At 46.3% G+C, this 14,863-nt stretch overlaps 1 protein-coding gene across 1 annotated transcript; it reads left to right on the top strand.

Moving 5' to 3' along the window:
• Positions 1-1,114: 1,114 nt before the first annotated feature.
• Positions 1,115-4,409, top strand: LOC126766726 (gametogenetin-like). Its single transcript, XM_050484450.1, has 3 exons — positions 1,115-1,328; positions 2,662-3,804; positions 3,847-4,409. The coding sequence occupies exons 1-3, from the start codon at positions 1,115-1,117 to the stop codon at positions 4,407-4,409; spliced, it is 1,920 nt and encodes a 639-aa protein (XP_050340407.1).
• Positions 4,410-14,863: the final 10,454 nt, after the last annotated feature.

Consider the following 14,863-nt stretch of genomic DNA (forward strand, 5'->3'; position numbering starts at 1 on the left):
GTCCCGGACGCCGGCAAGAACGAGATGGGCTTACTGGAGACGCTGCATCGCCGTGGGTCGACGAACCGCACCTTTGTGCTCTTGCAGAGCCGCCCCCTGCCCGAGCTCGAGTTTAACTTCTCGACCTGCACCGGCATGAACATTGACCTCTCGCATAACGCCTTCCGGCTGTCCAAGACGGCGATGGCCTTGCACCGCGTGGACGCCCAGCTCGGCCCCGACGATGGCGATGGCGACGGCGACGACGTCGACGGCGGCAGCGGCAGCGAAGACGGACTACAGCCGGTATGAGCAATTTGTGAACGACAAGACCGGTGAGGTGTATTTCCAAGCGGAGGACGGCAAGTTCTACCCCTGCCGCTGCCGTCCTCACCGAACGGAGGCGGCGGCGGCGGCCGCAACCGACAAACGTCCGGTGGTGGAAGGATCAACATGTCGACCAATGGGTTCAAGTCCGTGCTGCGCGCGAGCCTGCAGTCCCTGCAGGAGGAGGACTACTACCTCGTGAAGTACCGCGACTACAGCGCGTGGGCGACGAGTAACTACCGCAGCATCGCCAAGAGCGACACCGTCTTTGGTCGCAAGTACGTGGAGCAGTGCTTCGCTGTCCACGTCGGGCGGGAGCCCGGCGAGCTTCTTCCCATCACCGAAGCCCAGTTCCTCTTTGGCGTAGACATGCTGCAGCGGCAGCTGCTCAACCAACTGGATGGGGTGAGGCCCTCCGCCTCCGCCGCCGGCGCCGCCAACAAGAGCACCTACATGCAGTACCAAGTGGACATCAACTACAGTGCATTGAACGCGGACCAGTTCCGTGCACTGGGCGCCCTACTGGGCGACGGCCTTCGTCCCGTGGGCGTTGAATTCGAGGAAAAAGAAGAAGGCCGACGAGGAGGCGAGGGCCCGAGAGCAAGGCTTTCACCGCGCCCACAGCTTCTACGAGCCGCCCGCGTGGTATGACTGGACGCCGGGCGCGGTGCGCAGGCGCGTGCAGCATCAGTTGGAGATGTACTACGTCTCCGTCGGCCGCCTCGCGATTCAGGTCGCGGTCCTTGGCGCGATTGGCTTCTTCACTTATCGCGCGCTCCAGCCCTATCCTCCCGTCCTTTGGAGGGAGATGAGGAAAGGGCGCGGGACCAGTGGCGGCAATGGAGGAGGAGGAAAGGGAGGAGGAGGACGACGGAAGGGCCGTGGGGAGGGCGACGACGAGGGCGGGCGTGGACACCGGGCGCGTAGGAGCTACTGGTTCTCCGACGATGGCGGCAGCGCAGAGGAGGAGGGCTACGAATACGTCCGGCAGGGCCTCCTGCGAACGGTGTTGATGGGACCGCGTGAGGTGTTCGACTACTTCTTGGCCCCCACCGAGGACTGAGGGAAAGAGAATGTGGATGAGGATGACGCGGATGCATCAAGGGCACCAAACGAGAAGAAAGAAAAACGGAAGGAGGAGGCTCAAAAAAGAAAAAAAAAGAAAAGCGAAGATTCTTTGTTCGTTGCACCTCTTTTTCGGGTTTTTTTCTTTTTCCTCCCTTTTTCTCTCTCTTTTTTTTTTTTTTTGCGAGTCTTTCATCTCTTCGCTTGTCGCTTTTCCGTTTTTTTTTTTCACATCATATTGTTTCCTCTTGCTGCGCGTGACCTTAGTAGAATGGGACGCATTGTTTTTTGTACCCCGGCTACAGCGTTGGTACAAAGGTGATATGACCCCTTTCTTTTTATCTTCTTTTCTTTTTTTTTGTGATTTTTATGTTTTTTTTTTTCTCTGCATCCTCACTATCATTCCTGCCTTCCTTTTTTTGCTCTCTCTCTACGCCTCTGTGCTGATTCTGTCTTTTTTTTCTTCTCCCTTTTCCTTCTTTTTCTTGTGAGACTTTACACCTCTCCCTTCTCCTCATAATAATAACAAGAGGAAAACTGCAATGAAAGATAAACGGGACGGAAGAGACGCCAAACGAAGCAAAGCAAACAAAAAATGGAGAGCTGGCGGACACACACACACACACACACACATATGCAAGGGAAAGAAAGAAAGAGAGAGAGAAAAAAGAAAAGAAGAAAAGAGTAACGTCTGTTGAAGGACTTCCCTCTCCCATCTTTTTTTTGACCTTCCACCCGTTGAAGGGGAATGGGTGAGATACAGTTGCGTTGAGCGAATGGCGACATTCCCTTTCTTCCTCTCTCTTCTACGCGTTGCAGAGTCCACGAAGAATGAATGGAGAAAAGAAAAAACATAAAAGAGGCAATCAAAAAATAAAACATTTTGGCCAATTCTTCTCCACTTCTGCTCCACTATCCTTAATCCCAGTAACAACAATAATTATACACACACATATACTCACACAACAGGAGATCACGACTTGCCTTGAGCAAGACTGGCCTTTGAAAAAAAAAAAAAAAAAGAGAAGATAATCCACACTAGTTAAACCAAACAGCAAAAGCAAAAAAAAGGAAAGAAAGAGAGAAAGAGAGAAAAGAAAACAAAACAGTGCCTCTAAGTACTTCATACACCTAGGCCTCCTTCTTTTTTCTTGTTTTCTCTTTTTGCTTGTTTGTTTGTATACGCGTGTGTAAAAAAAGAAAAAACGAAGAGAGAAAGAGAGAGGAAGGAAGGAAGGAACAGGCAGCATCATGCCTCGTTTACCCACCGTGAAAGTCTACTCTGCGCAGAACCCGACCTCCCGCCGCAGCGTCCCCGCCTACCGCTCCCTTCGGCGAGAGCGACGCGCGAAGCAGCCCGCGAGGGCCGTCCTGCCGCGGCTCCAGGGAAGGCCAGCCCCTCCTCCATCTCCACCTCCACCTCCACCACCGCTGACCACGTCATCATCTACAAACACGACTACCGCGAGCCGACCACTGGCGGCGGCAGCAGCAGCGGAGGCGGCGATGCAGTCGCCCTCTGCTACAGCTATGGGGAGCCGCCGGCCTTTCTGAGCCACGCGGCGGTGGTCCAGCAACTGACGAGGACGCCGTCGATCTCCGCAGCAGCCGCCGCGGCATCGACAGGAAGCGGACGACGGCCCTCTCTTGCGGACGCCAGCGCTGCCGCCGCCCCTGGCAACGGAGCGGGCGAGGGGCGAAGGAGCCACGACAGCCGGCGGAGCCGAGCTGGTTTCTCCTCGGAGGTGCTCGACGGCGGGAGGCGCGGGGAGGGCGCGAGCTCCAGCCGCCATCAAAGCCGCGACAGCTCTGTGGGCGGGACAAGTGGCATGGGCCGGTCGCAGCGCGCCTTCGACGCCAAGTGTCGACAGAGCCACCGCCGCTTTCTCGAGCTCTCAGGGCGGTTCAAGCGGAAGGACAGGCGGAATGTGAGCGTGGCCGCGGGCAGCGCCGCCGCTGACAGCGTCTTTGTCGGCGGCGGCGGTGCGGACTCGGCTGCCACGGAGGCGGGCGGGCGCGTCGTGTCGCGAACGGCCGGTGGCCGCGACGCAGAGGGCGAGTACCCCTCCTCTGCTCCACCTCCGCACACGGCGCCAACGGCAACAGCAACGGCGGCGGCGCGAATGGGCGGGGCGCGCCCCACGGCGCCCACATCCCCCGCTGGGTGTCTTGTCGAATGGCGGGGCGGTGGCGGCCGCGTGTCCTCTCACCACCCGCCGGGGCCGCCGACCAGCACCGCTGCCTCGTCCTTCGCGGAGGCGGCGGCCCTGACGTCGCCCTCCTCCGCACTCGACGACGACGCCGACTTTGTCTTTGGCATCGGTACTTGCGGTCTGCGGGACCAGGAGCTGCTCCGCGCCGCGCGGCCGCCGCCGCCGCGAATGGCCCCGACAGCAGCAACAACAGCGGCAGCGAGCGCGGCGGCGGCGCAAGGCGCCCTCCGAGTCCGTCTTTGACCGTCTGCGGAAGCGGCAGAAGGCCCCCACGCCGCCGCCCGTCCCCGCCGTCGCGGCGGACGTCGCCCCACTCGGCCACAACGCGCGCCGCCGCCGCCGCCGACAGCTCCGCGGCGGCCACGACGTGACGCTCCTTCTCGTCGACGAGGCGGACGATGCCGTCGCGCCCTCCGCCTCGACGGCGACAGCGCTGCCGCGGCTTCCACCGCCACCACCACCACCACCACTTCACTGCACTCATCTTCTCCCTCTCCGGCTGCACCATCGCCATCGCCCTCGCCATTGCCCTCCACCACTTCCACGACGATGACGAAAGGCCGGCGGCAGCACTTCACGGTGCTGGCGGGTGGTGGGGTGATGGACGTCTTTGGGTACTTCCCGACGCACCGGGTCTATCCCGAGTACTACCAGCGCCTGCGCCGTCTCGAGCAGCAGCAGCAGAGCAGTGGGGGTGGGAGTGGAAGTGGAAGTGTTACGGCGGAGGGGGGGCTGCTGCTGGCGGCGGCGGAGAGGCAGCCGCAGCGGAGGAGGCCGCCGCCGCCGCGGAATGGCGGAGGAGGAGGAGGAGGAGGAGTGGTTTAGTCCACTGGCGGGGGAGAGGCGGTGAGCGCGGGGTTATGGACGGACGCACAGTCGTTGTCTTAGCATCCGTCCATCCCTCTTTCTTTCTTTCTCTCTCCATTTTTTTTTGTTTTTTTTTTTGTGTCTTTTTTTTTTGCTTTGCTATTTGCATCTTTTTTAAAAAATTTTTTTCTCTGCAAGATTATTCTCATTGCGGCGTTTTTTTTTTTTTTGAAAAAGGAAAGTGAAGAAAAAAAAAAGTAAAAGGTGGGAGGGAAGAAGGAGAGAGAGAGAGAGAGAGAAAAAAAGCGAGGGAGAAAAAAGGGGCAGTGCCAAGTGTTCTCCCTCTGCTCAAGTATTGAACGATTCCCGTCTCCCTTTTTTTTTTTAAATCGCTCGTGGGATGAGCCGCGCATAAAAAAAAATGACAAAAAAACAACAACAAACAAAATGAGATTTTAAGCAGCTCTCAAGTGCTTTCCTTTTATCTTTTTTTTCCCTTTTTTTTTTGCTCTCCTCCTGCCCCCCTCTCCCCCCCTTTTTTCCCGTGATCCCTATGCCCTGCAGTAGTGTCTCTCTCTTTGTTTTTTTTTGTCAAGTTTCACTTTTTTTCTTTCCTTACTCCATCGTTCATTAAACGTCTTGTACCACGACAGCGCCGTGTTTGTATGTCCCTCCTTTTCCCCCTTTTGTCCTCTCTTTTTTTTCTTTTTTTATGGACACGACTTGACCGCCCTCTTCCCATCTTTTCTCTTTTTCTTTTTTTTTTCTCTGCCTTTTTTTTTTTTTTTGTGTGTGTGATCCTCTTCTTTTCTTTTTTTTTTGGAAAGCAAGCCAAAAGCAAGAAACAGAACAACAACAAAAAACAAAAAAAACACCTCTCTTCTTTTCTCTCTCAGAAAGAAAAAAAAAAAAAAAAAAAAAGAAAGAACTAAGGATGGAAACGGTATCAACGATGACGATGGATGTATATCTTTTTTTTTCTTTTTTTTTTTCTCTTCCGTCTTGCTTTTTTTTTCCTAAAGAAAAAAAAAAGGAGACAACTTGACTCTTTATTCCGGATACTCACACACACACACACACACACAGACGCGGCCTCTCTTTTTTTTTTTTAACTATTATCTTTTTTTCTCTTTTCTATTTTTTTTGCACAAGCTCCACTTGCTCTTTCTTTCTTTCATTTTTCTTTTTTCTCTGTCTCTCAACGAAAGAGCAGGACGCTATATGCTTTGGTACTTTTTTTTTCCTTGGTTTCCCATATGTATTATTCACACACAGATTCATTCTTCTTATATTTTTTTTGAATCTTTTTTTCTTTGGCGGTGAGTTCACGTCACCACCAGAGAAAAAAAGAAAAAAAAAAAAAAACAGAGCGACAACAAAAAGCACCACTCCTTTTTTTTTTTTTCTCTTGTCACACTTCTTTTCTTATGCTTCGTTTTTTTTTCTCTGTCACGCCTTCTTTACACTCCTGTCTTTTTCTCTTTTTTTTTTGAAATTTTTTTTTGCTTTGTATTTTGTACTCTCTTTGGACTATCTTTTGCACAGTCTTTCTCTTCTCTCTCACACTCTCTCTCCTCCCTTTTCCTCTTTTTTTTTCTCTCCACCTTTGAACGCGGCTCTCTCTTTTCTCTCAAGGAAGGAAAGAATCTTTGCATCACCACCACTACATCTGCTCGCTCGTCTTTTTTTTTTTTTTTTTTTTTCTTTTTTTTTTTTAAGTCTCACTGTTTTTGTCTGTCTTTTCTTCTCACCTTTTTTTTTGTTAATTTTTTTTTTTCTATATTGTAGTAGGAACTTCACCGCGTCTATTTTTTTTTTTTTTTCTTTTTATTGCTTTACTTCACTTTTCACTTGTACCTTCACACACTCTTTTTTTTTAAATTTCTTTTTTTTTCTCTCTCTCTTGATGTACACAAGCACACGATTCAGTTTTGCAAATTTTTTTCTTTCTTTTTTTTCTTTTTTTTCTTTTCCGCTCACTTTTTTTTTTTCTTCATCTCACAGTTACACTTTTTTTTTTTTGATCTCTCTGCTCGACCGCCACGTGAAAAAAACAAAAAACGCAAAAAGTCAATAAAACAATAATAATAATAATAATAATAAGAAGAAACAACAAATCAACGGACCGTGAGCGAACGAAAGAAAAAAAACGGGAATTCATTTTTTAAAAAAAAAAAAGCTCTCCCTTTTTTTTTTTTTGAGAGAAAAAAAAAAAGAAAAGAAAAAAAATATAAAAAAGATATATATTAAAAAAAAAAAAAACAGCATCTCTCCATTCATAATCGCAAACAACAACAACAACAACGACATGAAAAAGGATGTGCTTTTTCTTTTTTTTTTTTTTAGCTTTTGAAAAGTGCACACGCGCACAGACGCACACAGACAGACACACAGAGGAGGATCCACGGACGCAGTGCATCTCTTTCTTTCTCTCTCTCTCTCTCTTTTGCGCTCGCTGTACACAGACACAACCACATACCCCTCCCCCTCTTTCTCATCTTCCCCACACACACACAATTCATCAACGAAAAGAAAGAAAAAAAAAGAAAAAAGAAAAGAAAAGGGAAGGAATGAAAAACGTGAAAAGGCAAAGCGTGCGATGGGAAGAAGGCCGGAGAATCGCTTTCTCGGATGCTAGGGAAAAAGGAGAGAGAGGAGAGAGAGAGAGAGAGAAAAGGAGAGAGAGAGAGATGGAGAAGGAGGAAGCCACACACGCACACCTCCCTCTTTCTTTCTCTCCTGTCCCTTTTTCTCTCTCTCTCTGTTTCTCTCTGTGTGAGGCTCTCCAGTGAGAACGTGATTCTTGTACACACACACACACACATACATCCCTCATTTTTTTTCACACTGCCCCCTTTTTTTTTCTTTTTTTTTGTCTCTCTCTTCTTTGCAAGCTCTCTTTAAAAATAGTGTTTCAAAGTTTTTTTTCTTTCCATTTTTTTTTTTTGTTCTGAGAGAGAAGAAGAAAAAAAAGAGAATAACAAAAGCACCCCTTTCATCGTCTTTTTTTTCTTTTTTTTACTTTTTTTTCTTTTAGGTTTCTTCTTTGATCAAGAAGTAGGCACACAAAAGAACTGAGAGATATTCCCATTTCCTCCTCTTTCTCTTTTTCTTTTTCTTTTTTTCTTTCCCACTCTCTTTCGAGGTCTCTCTCTCTCTTTTACACACACACACACACACACATCCCTCTCCTCCCCCCTCCACGTGAATGTTGGCATCCCTCAGTATCAAAGGCAATCAGCCGCGCCGACGTGCAACACCGAGCTTCGAGGCGGTGGAAGTACACCAACCCACATGAGACGACCCGGCACCGATTATCGCGACGAGGAGCTGCGAAAGCGCGTGCGAGGAAAAACCCCGAAAACACCTCCTTCATCCAGAAAGACGAGCTGGACCGCCAGCGAAGAGCTGCCCTCTGCTGCTGCTCCAACAGAGAAGTGGAGGGGAGAATGATGAGAATGATACTAATGGCGACGTCGATGGTGACTTTTTTCTCGATGAGCTCTCTCCGCAGCAGCGATGAAATGCTCGTGAGAGAGAGAGCCGCCTTTTTTGAGAAAGAGTTCTCCGCGCGAGGCAGTTTTTGCCGCCCTCTGAGCGGAGGCGCAGCGCCTTTCAAAAAAAAAACGACACACGCGTGGATTTCGAGCAGCAACCACATCGGTGGTGCTTTTCCGCCACCGTGTGGCTGCGGCCGGCGGTGGACACATATCTGCCCCTCACAGACGATGCCATCCACGCGGAAGGAGGGCGGCTTTTTTTTATAAAAAACCGCGAAGAAAACGCTTCTTTCCCCCCTCCCCTCCTTTTTTTTCTTCTTCTTCTTTTTTTTCTTCTTTTCCGGGAGAAAGAGAAAAAGCCCTACCCAACGTCGACCCGAAAAATGCTGCCGAGAAACCGCCCCTCTGAAAGATGGAGTGTGGGGGATGGAGACACATTCAGTGCGGTGCCTGTTTCCCCCACGCGCTCTTCTCTCTCGACCGGACGTCGCGGCGGGTGGTTTTCTCTCTCTTTCGCCCCCTCCTCTCTCTCATCGGCGAGGGATGTAATTGCGCGGTGGGAAACAAAAAAACGAAACAAAAACAAAAAAAGGGGAAGGAGAAGACAGAGAGAGAGAGAAGAGAGAAAAGAGCAAAAGAGAAAAAAAAACTAAGAAACGGAGGAGAGAGGGCCACGCATTCTTTTGGTCTCGCATCATCCATTCCCTTACCACTCTCTCTCTCTCTTTTTTTGTCTCTCTCTCTTGCCACAACCACTGTTTTTCTTCTCTTTTTTTCTTTTTTTCTCTTTCCTTGGTTGGTTCTCTCTCTCTCTCTTTCTTCTATTTTCTTCTTCAAAGTGGTCGTCTTTTTTTTTTTTGGTCTTTGGCTTTTATCCCACCGCTTTTTTTCCCTTGCTCTTTTTTCTCCTTGCGACGAGGTGCCTTGCCGCGTCAGCTTTTTTTTTCTCTTTCTTTTTTCTCATCCACCGTTTGCTTCTTCTGTACTGTTACTTATTTTTTTTTTCTTTTTTTTTTTTTCGTTTGCCATCGTCCTCTGTGTGTGTGTGTGTGTGTGTGACACGCGATCAAATGCGTCGTTTGCCATTTCGCATACCGTTGAGAAGGATTCTCTCTCTTTCTTTGTGGCGCTTTCTTTTTCTTTTCTTTTTTTTTGAATGACGAGAGAAAGGAAGGAAGAAAGAGAGAGAGACAGAACACACACACACACACACGCACACACACACACACACACACATACATATGCAAGTGCGCGCATTTAGTCGAACTGAAAACCGCCATTGGAGAGAGAGCGGCGAGGAGGGGAAGGGGCAAGCGACTTGGTCCTGTTTTTCACACACACACAACGGAGAGACTCTTTCTCTCCTCTCTCAACCGCTGGCACGAGAGAGTTTGTGTGGATCAAAGAGAAGAGAGAGAGCTGTTCTTTTCTTAGTGCTGCCCTCTTTCTTCTTGAGCGAGAATCTCTCTCTTTCTCTCTCTCCCTCACCACTGCATTCGTTTTGTCCCTTTTTTTCTTCTATCGTTTCTTTCTCTTTTTTGACTTTTTTTTTTTTTCTTTTTTTTTTTGATGCCTTTCTTCCGATTTCTTTTGCTTTTTTTTTCTACTTCACAGGACGTTTTTTTCTTTTTTTTTCTCTCTCTCTTTTTCTTTGTGTGTGTGTGCTTGTTTTGTGGCGTTTCCATGTGCGCGTGAAAAAAAAAAAAAAAAAGTCCATCCGCGAAAAAAAAAAAAGAAGAAAAAGGAGAGAAGTTAAAAAAAAAAGAATAAAAGAGGACCAGCCGCTTTCCTCATGGTAACCGCCGAGAGAGGGCGAGGTCTGTTGGGAGAAGGCGTTCACCCTTTTTGTCTCCCTGCGCTTTTTATTTGCCCCTCTTTTTTTTTTTTTCTTTTCCAGCGGGAACTCCATTTTCTTTTGGATCTGCTCTCTCTCTTTTTTTTTCTCTTCTTTCTTCTTTTTTTTTCTTTATTTTCTTCCTTTTGCTTTGCCTGTTTTTTTTCCAAATATCGTCGAATCGCTCTCCCACTCTCTACTCTAGGAAGCAAAACTCCTTTTTGTTCGCTGCTCCTTTCCTTTTTTTTACGGCATTCTCTTTGTTCTTTTCCTCTCCCCACCCCCGTTGACGCATCTTTCTCTCCTTCTCTTTCTTCTTTTTTTTTCTTTTTTTCTTTTAAAAAAACACACAAAAACCCACACAACATTCACTGCTCTCTTTTTGAGCATCTTCTTTTTCTCCTCTTTTTTCTCCCTCTTCTCTTTCGCACTTTTCACAGACGATGGCGGGAGCTTGCCGGAGAGAAAAAAGAAGAAAAAAAAAGCAAGAGCAACAACAGCGAAAGAGTTTGCGAAGGAGAGCGCTCCTCTCTTTTCTTTTTTTTTTATGCGATTCACATTTGAGAAAGAGAGAAAAAAACGAAGAAAAGACAACATCAAGACGATAGTGTGTGTGTGCCTGGCAGCGTCGACACTCCTTCTCTTTTTCTCTCTTTTTTTTTTCTGTCATATCCGTTTCCTTCCCTCTCGTGTTTGTTTCTTGAAAGGATTGTTGTTTGCTTTTTCATCTTTTTTTTGAAATGAAAAAAGGGGAAAAGAAATCTTTTTCTCTCTCTTTTTTTTTTTTGCTTTTTTTTTTTCAGAATTCCGTCTTCCTCTTTTTTCTTTTTTTGCCGTGAACCCCGCAGACAGACACTCACACGCACACCACGAGAAGAAAAATAAATAAATTTTTCCTAAATCAACATCAACTTTTTCTTTTTCTCTTTTCTTACTTTGTCGGCGACTTTCCGTTGAGCTCCGCCAGACGGCCTCCGTCCTGGCTTGACGGGACACAACGAAGCAAACATATGTCACAACCGAGACGAGTGATCGCCTACCTGTTTTTAACCACGTTCGGACGCATAAGACAGCCCTCCTCCACCGCTTACAGCCACCACCACCACCCACAGCGAACAGAAACGATGGAATAAGGAAGAAGAAAAAGTCAAAAAAAGAAGAGGTGAACGCTTGCGGGCCACCGTCTTCGCAAAAAGTACACCACCACCACCGTCACCACCATCACCACCACCACCATTCTGCTGCCGACGGTGCAGGACGCCCTCGTCTATGATTCGGTTTTTTGCCATGAGGATCGACGCAGATTTTTGGAGGTCCACCACCACCACCACCTCTTCTTCCACCTCCATCTTCTTTTCATCTCTTCCATCAGCAATCAGCAGCAGCCTTCACAGTTTCTGCAGACACTCAGTGAAGGGGCGGTGGTGCACCAAAGCCCTGGACCTTCAGCAACACAACAGCGGCTACGTGGAGGAGGGGCATTCCTTGACAGACTCGTCCCCCAACGCTGCAGGACGCTCGGCCTCTGCTCCTACTTTGACGGTGAAAGGGCAGCCGCGAGAGGAATCCGCAAGTGATGATCAGCTGCCACCACCGTGGGTGGTGGATGAGACCCGGGATGAAATTGAAGGCGGCACCGGCGCGTACTACCAGTGAAGAAAAAAAGAAAAAAACGAAAACGAAGAAGAAAAAGAGAGAGAGAGAGAGAGAGAGAGAGAAACACACACACACACACTTTAGAGATAAAAAGAAGCGGAAGGAGAAAAAAAGAAGTGAGAGTCTTTTTTTTCTTTTGATCCTTTTTTAAAAAGTGCTTCTTTTTTTTTTTTTGGCTGTCGCCGTCCTCTCTCTCTCTCTCGTGTTTTTTTTTTACTTTTCACTTTGCTGGTGGTGTTCTTATAGTTTTTTGTTTTTTTTTACGGCTTCCTTTGCTTTCCTTTTTGTTTTTCTCTCCTGTTCCCTCTTTTAAAGGCGTTTCTTTTTTGTTTTTTTTTTATTCTTCTCTTCCGGTTTTGGTCTGCCTTAGGTGTGGCCGTATTCCCCCTCCTTTCTTCCCTCCCCTTTTCCCTTTCCCTCTCTATCGTTTTTTGTTTTTTTTTCTTCTTCTTCTCCCCGTTCTTCGGTTTTATGTGTTCTCTGCTTGTTGATCCGCGGTTCTTTTTTTTTTTCTTTTACACTTTAAACAAAAAAAAAAAAAAAAAAATTGAGCGTCTTTTTTTTTTTTTGTGGATGCTGTGTCCTTTCTCTCTCTTTTCTCTCCCCTCCTTTTTTTGTTTTCGTTCTTTCCTCTTTTTTTTTTTTCTTCCTCTTTTTTTTTTCTATTCCCCTTTCCAGATCCTTGAACCGATGCGCTTTCCCCCTCTCTCTTCCCTTTCCTTTCCCGCCGCCGCCGTCGAGGGACGATGGAGCTGCGCTGGCAGGCAACCACACGAGAAAAGGAATAAAAAAAAAAAAAGATATATATAAGGAAGCGCACTGACTGCTCTCGTCTTTTTTTATATCTTTTTTTCACTTTTTTTTTATTCTTCTTCCATCCAAACCACTCGACACACACACACACACACACTCTCTTTTTTTTCTTTCTCTTTTTTGTTGAGCTCTTATGGACTCGCTGTACTCTCTCTCTCTCTCTCTCTCTCTCAAATCTCAAAACAAAAACAAAAACAACGCAAAACCGTTTTTTGTGGTTCTTTTTTTTTTTCTTTTTCTCTCTTTTTAGTGAAAGCGGGAAAAGAGAAAGAGAAGGAAAGATAGAGAGAAATTCAAAAAGAAAAAAAAAAAAAGAGAGAGAAGGATTCAGAACTTTTCTTTGAGTTGGCGAAGACCAGCCTCTGTACACACACACACATTTTTTTGTTTCCGCACACCTACACACGAAAGACAAATCCTTATCTTTACTCGCTCTCTGTCTTCTCCTCCTCCTCTTTTTTTTTTTTTTTTCTTCCACGATCCGAATAAGCAAAAGAGAAGAAAAAGAGAAGACCATATCAGAGTCATATCTACAGTTTTTTTTCTTCTTTTTTTTTTGCTTTTTGTCTTTTATCTTTGCCTTCCTCACACAACGCATCTTTTTTTTTTTTTTTTGCTTTCCTCGTCCCTCTCACCATTCTTCTTTCTCGAAGACATTTTTTTAAAAAGTTTTCATTTCATTTTTGCGAGTTTTTTTAGTGCCAGTGTCTGCCTGTGTGTCTGTCTGGGTGTGTTTTTTTTTTTTTTTTGTGTGTGCCGTGGATGGGCACGTGAAGAAAAAAAAAAAAAAGTGGGATCTCTCTCTTTTTTTGCCGTTGCTCTGCTGCTGCGCGCCCATTTTTTTGATCGCCTCTCATTGCGGTACGAAAAGGATATTTTAGTGCTTTTATCGTTGCGTTAAAAAAAAAAAAAAACAAAAAAAACAAAAAGGAAAAGGAAAAGGATGAGGAAAAAAGAAAAAAAAGGGAAAGAAAACTCCCCAACAAACACATACGTTTTTCTCCATTACTGCCATCCGGCCTTTTTTTTTTTTTTTTGCACCTTCTTTTTTAAAGAAAGACAGCCTTTCTCTCTTTCTCTCTTTTTTCTCTTCACTCTTTCACTCACACAGACACACAGACAGAAGACCGGCCGATCTTTTGGCTTCTCGAGAGAGAAAAGGAGACAAAAAAAGAAAAAAAAGAAAGGAGAGGAGGCAATTGAGAAAGCAAAAGCAAAAACAAAAGCAAAAAACAAAAAAAAGAAGAGAGAAAAAAACTTTTCTTTTTTCTTTTACTTTTTGTTTTTTGATATTTTTTTTTTTTTTTTTTTCTCTCTCTCTCTCTCTCTCTTTGTGTGTGCGTTTCCCACTTTTATTTGTGCTTTAACGTTCTTTGTGCGGCAATCAACGGGTGTGTACCTCTCCCTCTTTGGTTCTTTTTCTCCCCTCCTGCTTCTTTGTTTCTTTCTTTTCTTTTCTTTTTTCTTTTTTCTTTCCGCTGCATCGTTCTGTCCACTCGCTTTATCGAAGGCGGAGAAGACGAAAAAGACAAGGGACAAGCAAAAAAAAAAGAAAAAAAGAAAAAAGAAAGGAAAAGGAAAAAAGAAAGAGAGAGAGAGAGAGTGAGCCAACAGAACACACACACAGACACACACTTAGACACGCACTCTTTCCTTTTTTTTTCTGTTTTTTTTTTTTTCTTTACCTTTTTTAATAGCGGATTCCCCCTTTTTTTCTGCTGTTCCTCTTTTTCATTTTTTTTTCTTCTGTTTTTTCCTCCTTTTTCTTTTTTTTTTTGCTTGCCTCCCTTTCCAACCTTTTACATGGAATCCTCTGCTTAGCCCCTAAAAAAAAAAAAGAGATTCCTCCCCCCTTTTTTTTTGTTCACTTTACCTCCTTTTTTTTTACTTTATTTTTTGTGTATTCCTCTCTCTCTCATCAATCCGTCTATCGCGAATACCAGTCTTTCCATTTCCTTTTTTTTTTTTTCTTTGTGCGCTCGCCGACACTTTTTTTTCTTTTTTCTCCGCTCTCCCTCCCTCCCTTTCCTTCTCTCCTTGTGAAGCTTAACTCGTGTGCAGTGAGGTGTCTCACTCTCTCTCTGTTTCTTTCAGTATTTCTTTTTTTTTTAAATCTGTATTCATTACATTTCTTTTTTATTTACATTTAGAGTTGCTATTTTTTGAGCTGTTTTTTTTTTTTTCTCTTTTTTGTTTTTTTCTTTTGTTCTCTTGTTTTTGCTTTCTTTCACTCTTCTTCGATCGAGAAAAGAAAGGCAGCCTTGAAACCGGAGGCGTTTTTTTTCTTTTTTTTGTGTGCGCTTTCCCACGCGGCCACTGCGATGCAAGACCACCTGGCCGCGCTGCCCAGCGAGCGTTCTGAGGCCCATTCTCTCACTGCTGCCGCCACGAAGAAAGTGAAGGGAGCGACAGACGCCCTCCGCGGCAGCGGCGTTGAAAGCGAGGAAAGGCAAGTCGACGAACGAGAGAGAGGGGAGACTTGTCTTCGACTCAAAGTCGCCCCGCCCTCCGCACAGAGGCCGTTCCTCGCCCCGGCCGCAGTCGGCTGCTCTTTTTCCCTCCGGTCCCCGCAGACACCGACCCCCTCTCCTCTGCGCTTCCCATCCACGAGGGCGACAGGGCAAACTATCGCGTCTTGGACCTTTTTCATGGCGGCGCCAGCGGTGGAG

Source organism: Bactrocera neohumeralis, unplaced genomic scaffold (assembly GCF_024586455.1).
Source record: "Bactrocera neohumeralis isolate Rockhampton unplaced genomic scaffold, APGP_CSIRO_Bneo_wtdbg2-racon-allhic-juicebox.fasta_v2 ctg2283, whole genome shotgun sequence".
NCBI classification, from domain to species: domain Eukaryota; kingdom Metazoa; phylum Arthropoda; class Insecta; order Diptera; family Tephritidae; genus Bactrocera; species Bactrocera neohumeralis.

Bases quoted from the DNA above. Each gene is read 5' to 3' on its own strand.
- LOC126766726 (XM_050484450.1), top strand. From the start codon at position 1,115: ATGAGGAAAGGGCGCGGGACCAGTGGCGGCAATGGAGGAGGAGGAAAG. The intron at 1,329-2,661 runs GTGAGGTGTTCG...TACTCTGCGCAG, and splicing joins AACGGTGTTGATGGGACCGC to AACCCGACCTCCCGCCGCAG. The intron at 3,805-3,846 runs GCGCCCTCCGAG...CGGAAGCGGCAG, and splicing joins GAGCGCGGCGGCGGCGCAAG to AAGGCCCCCACGCCGCCGCC.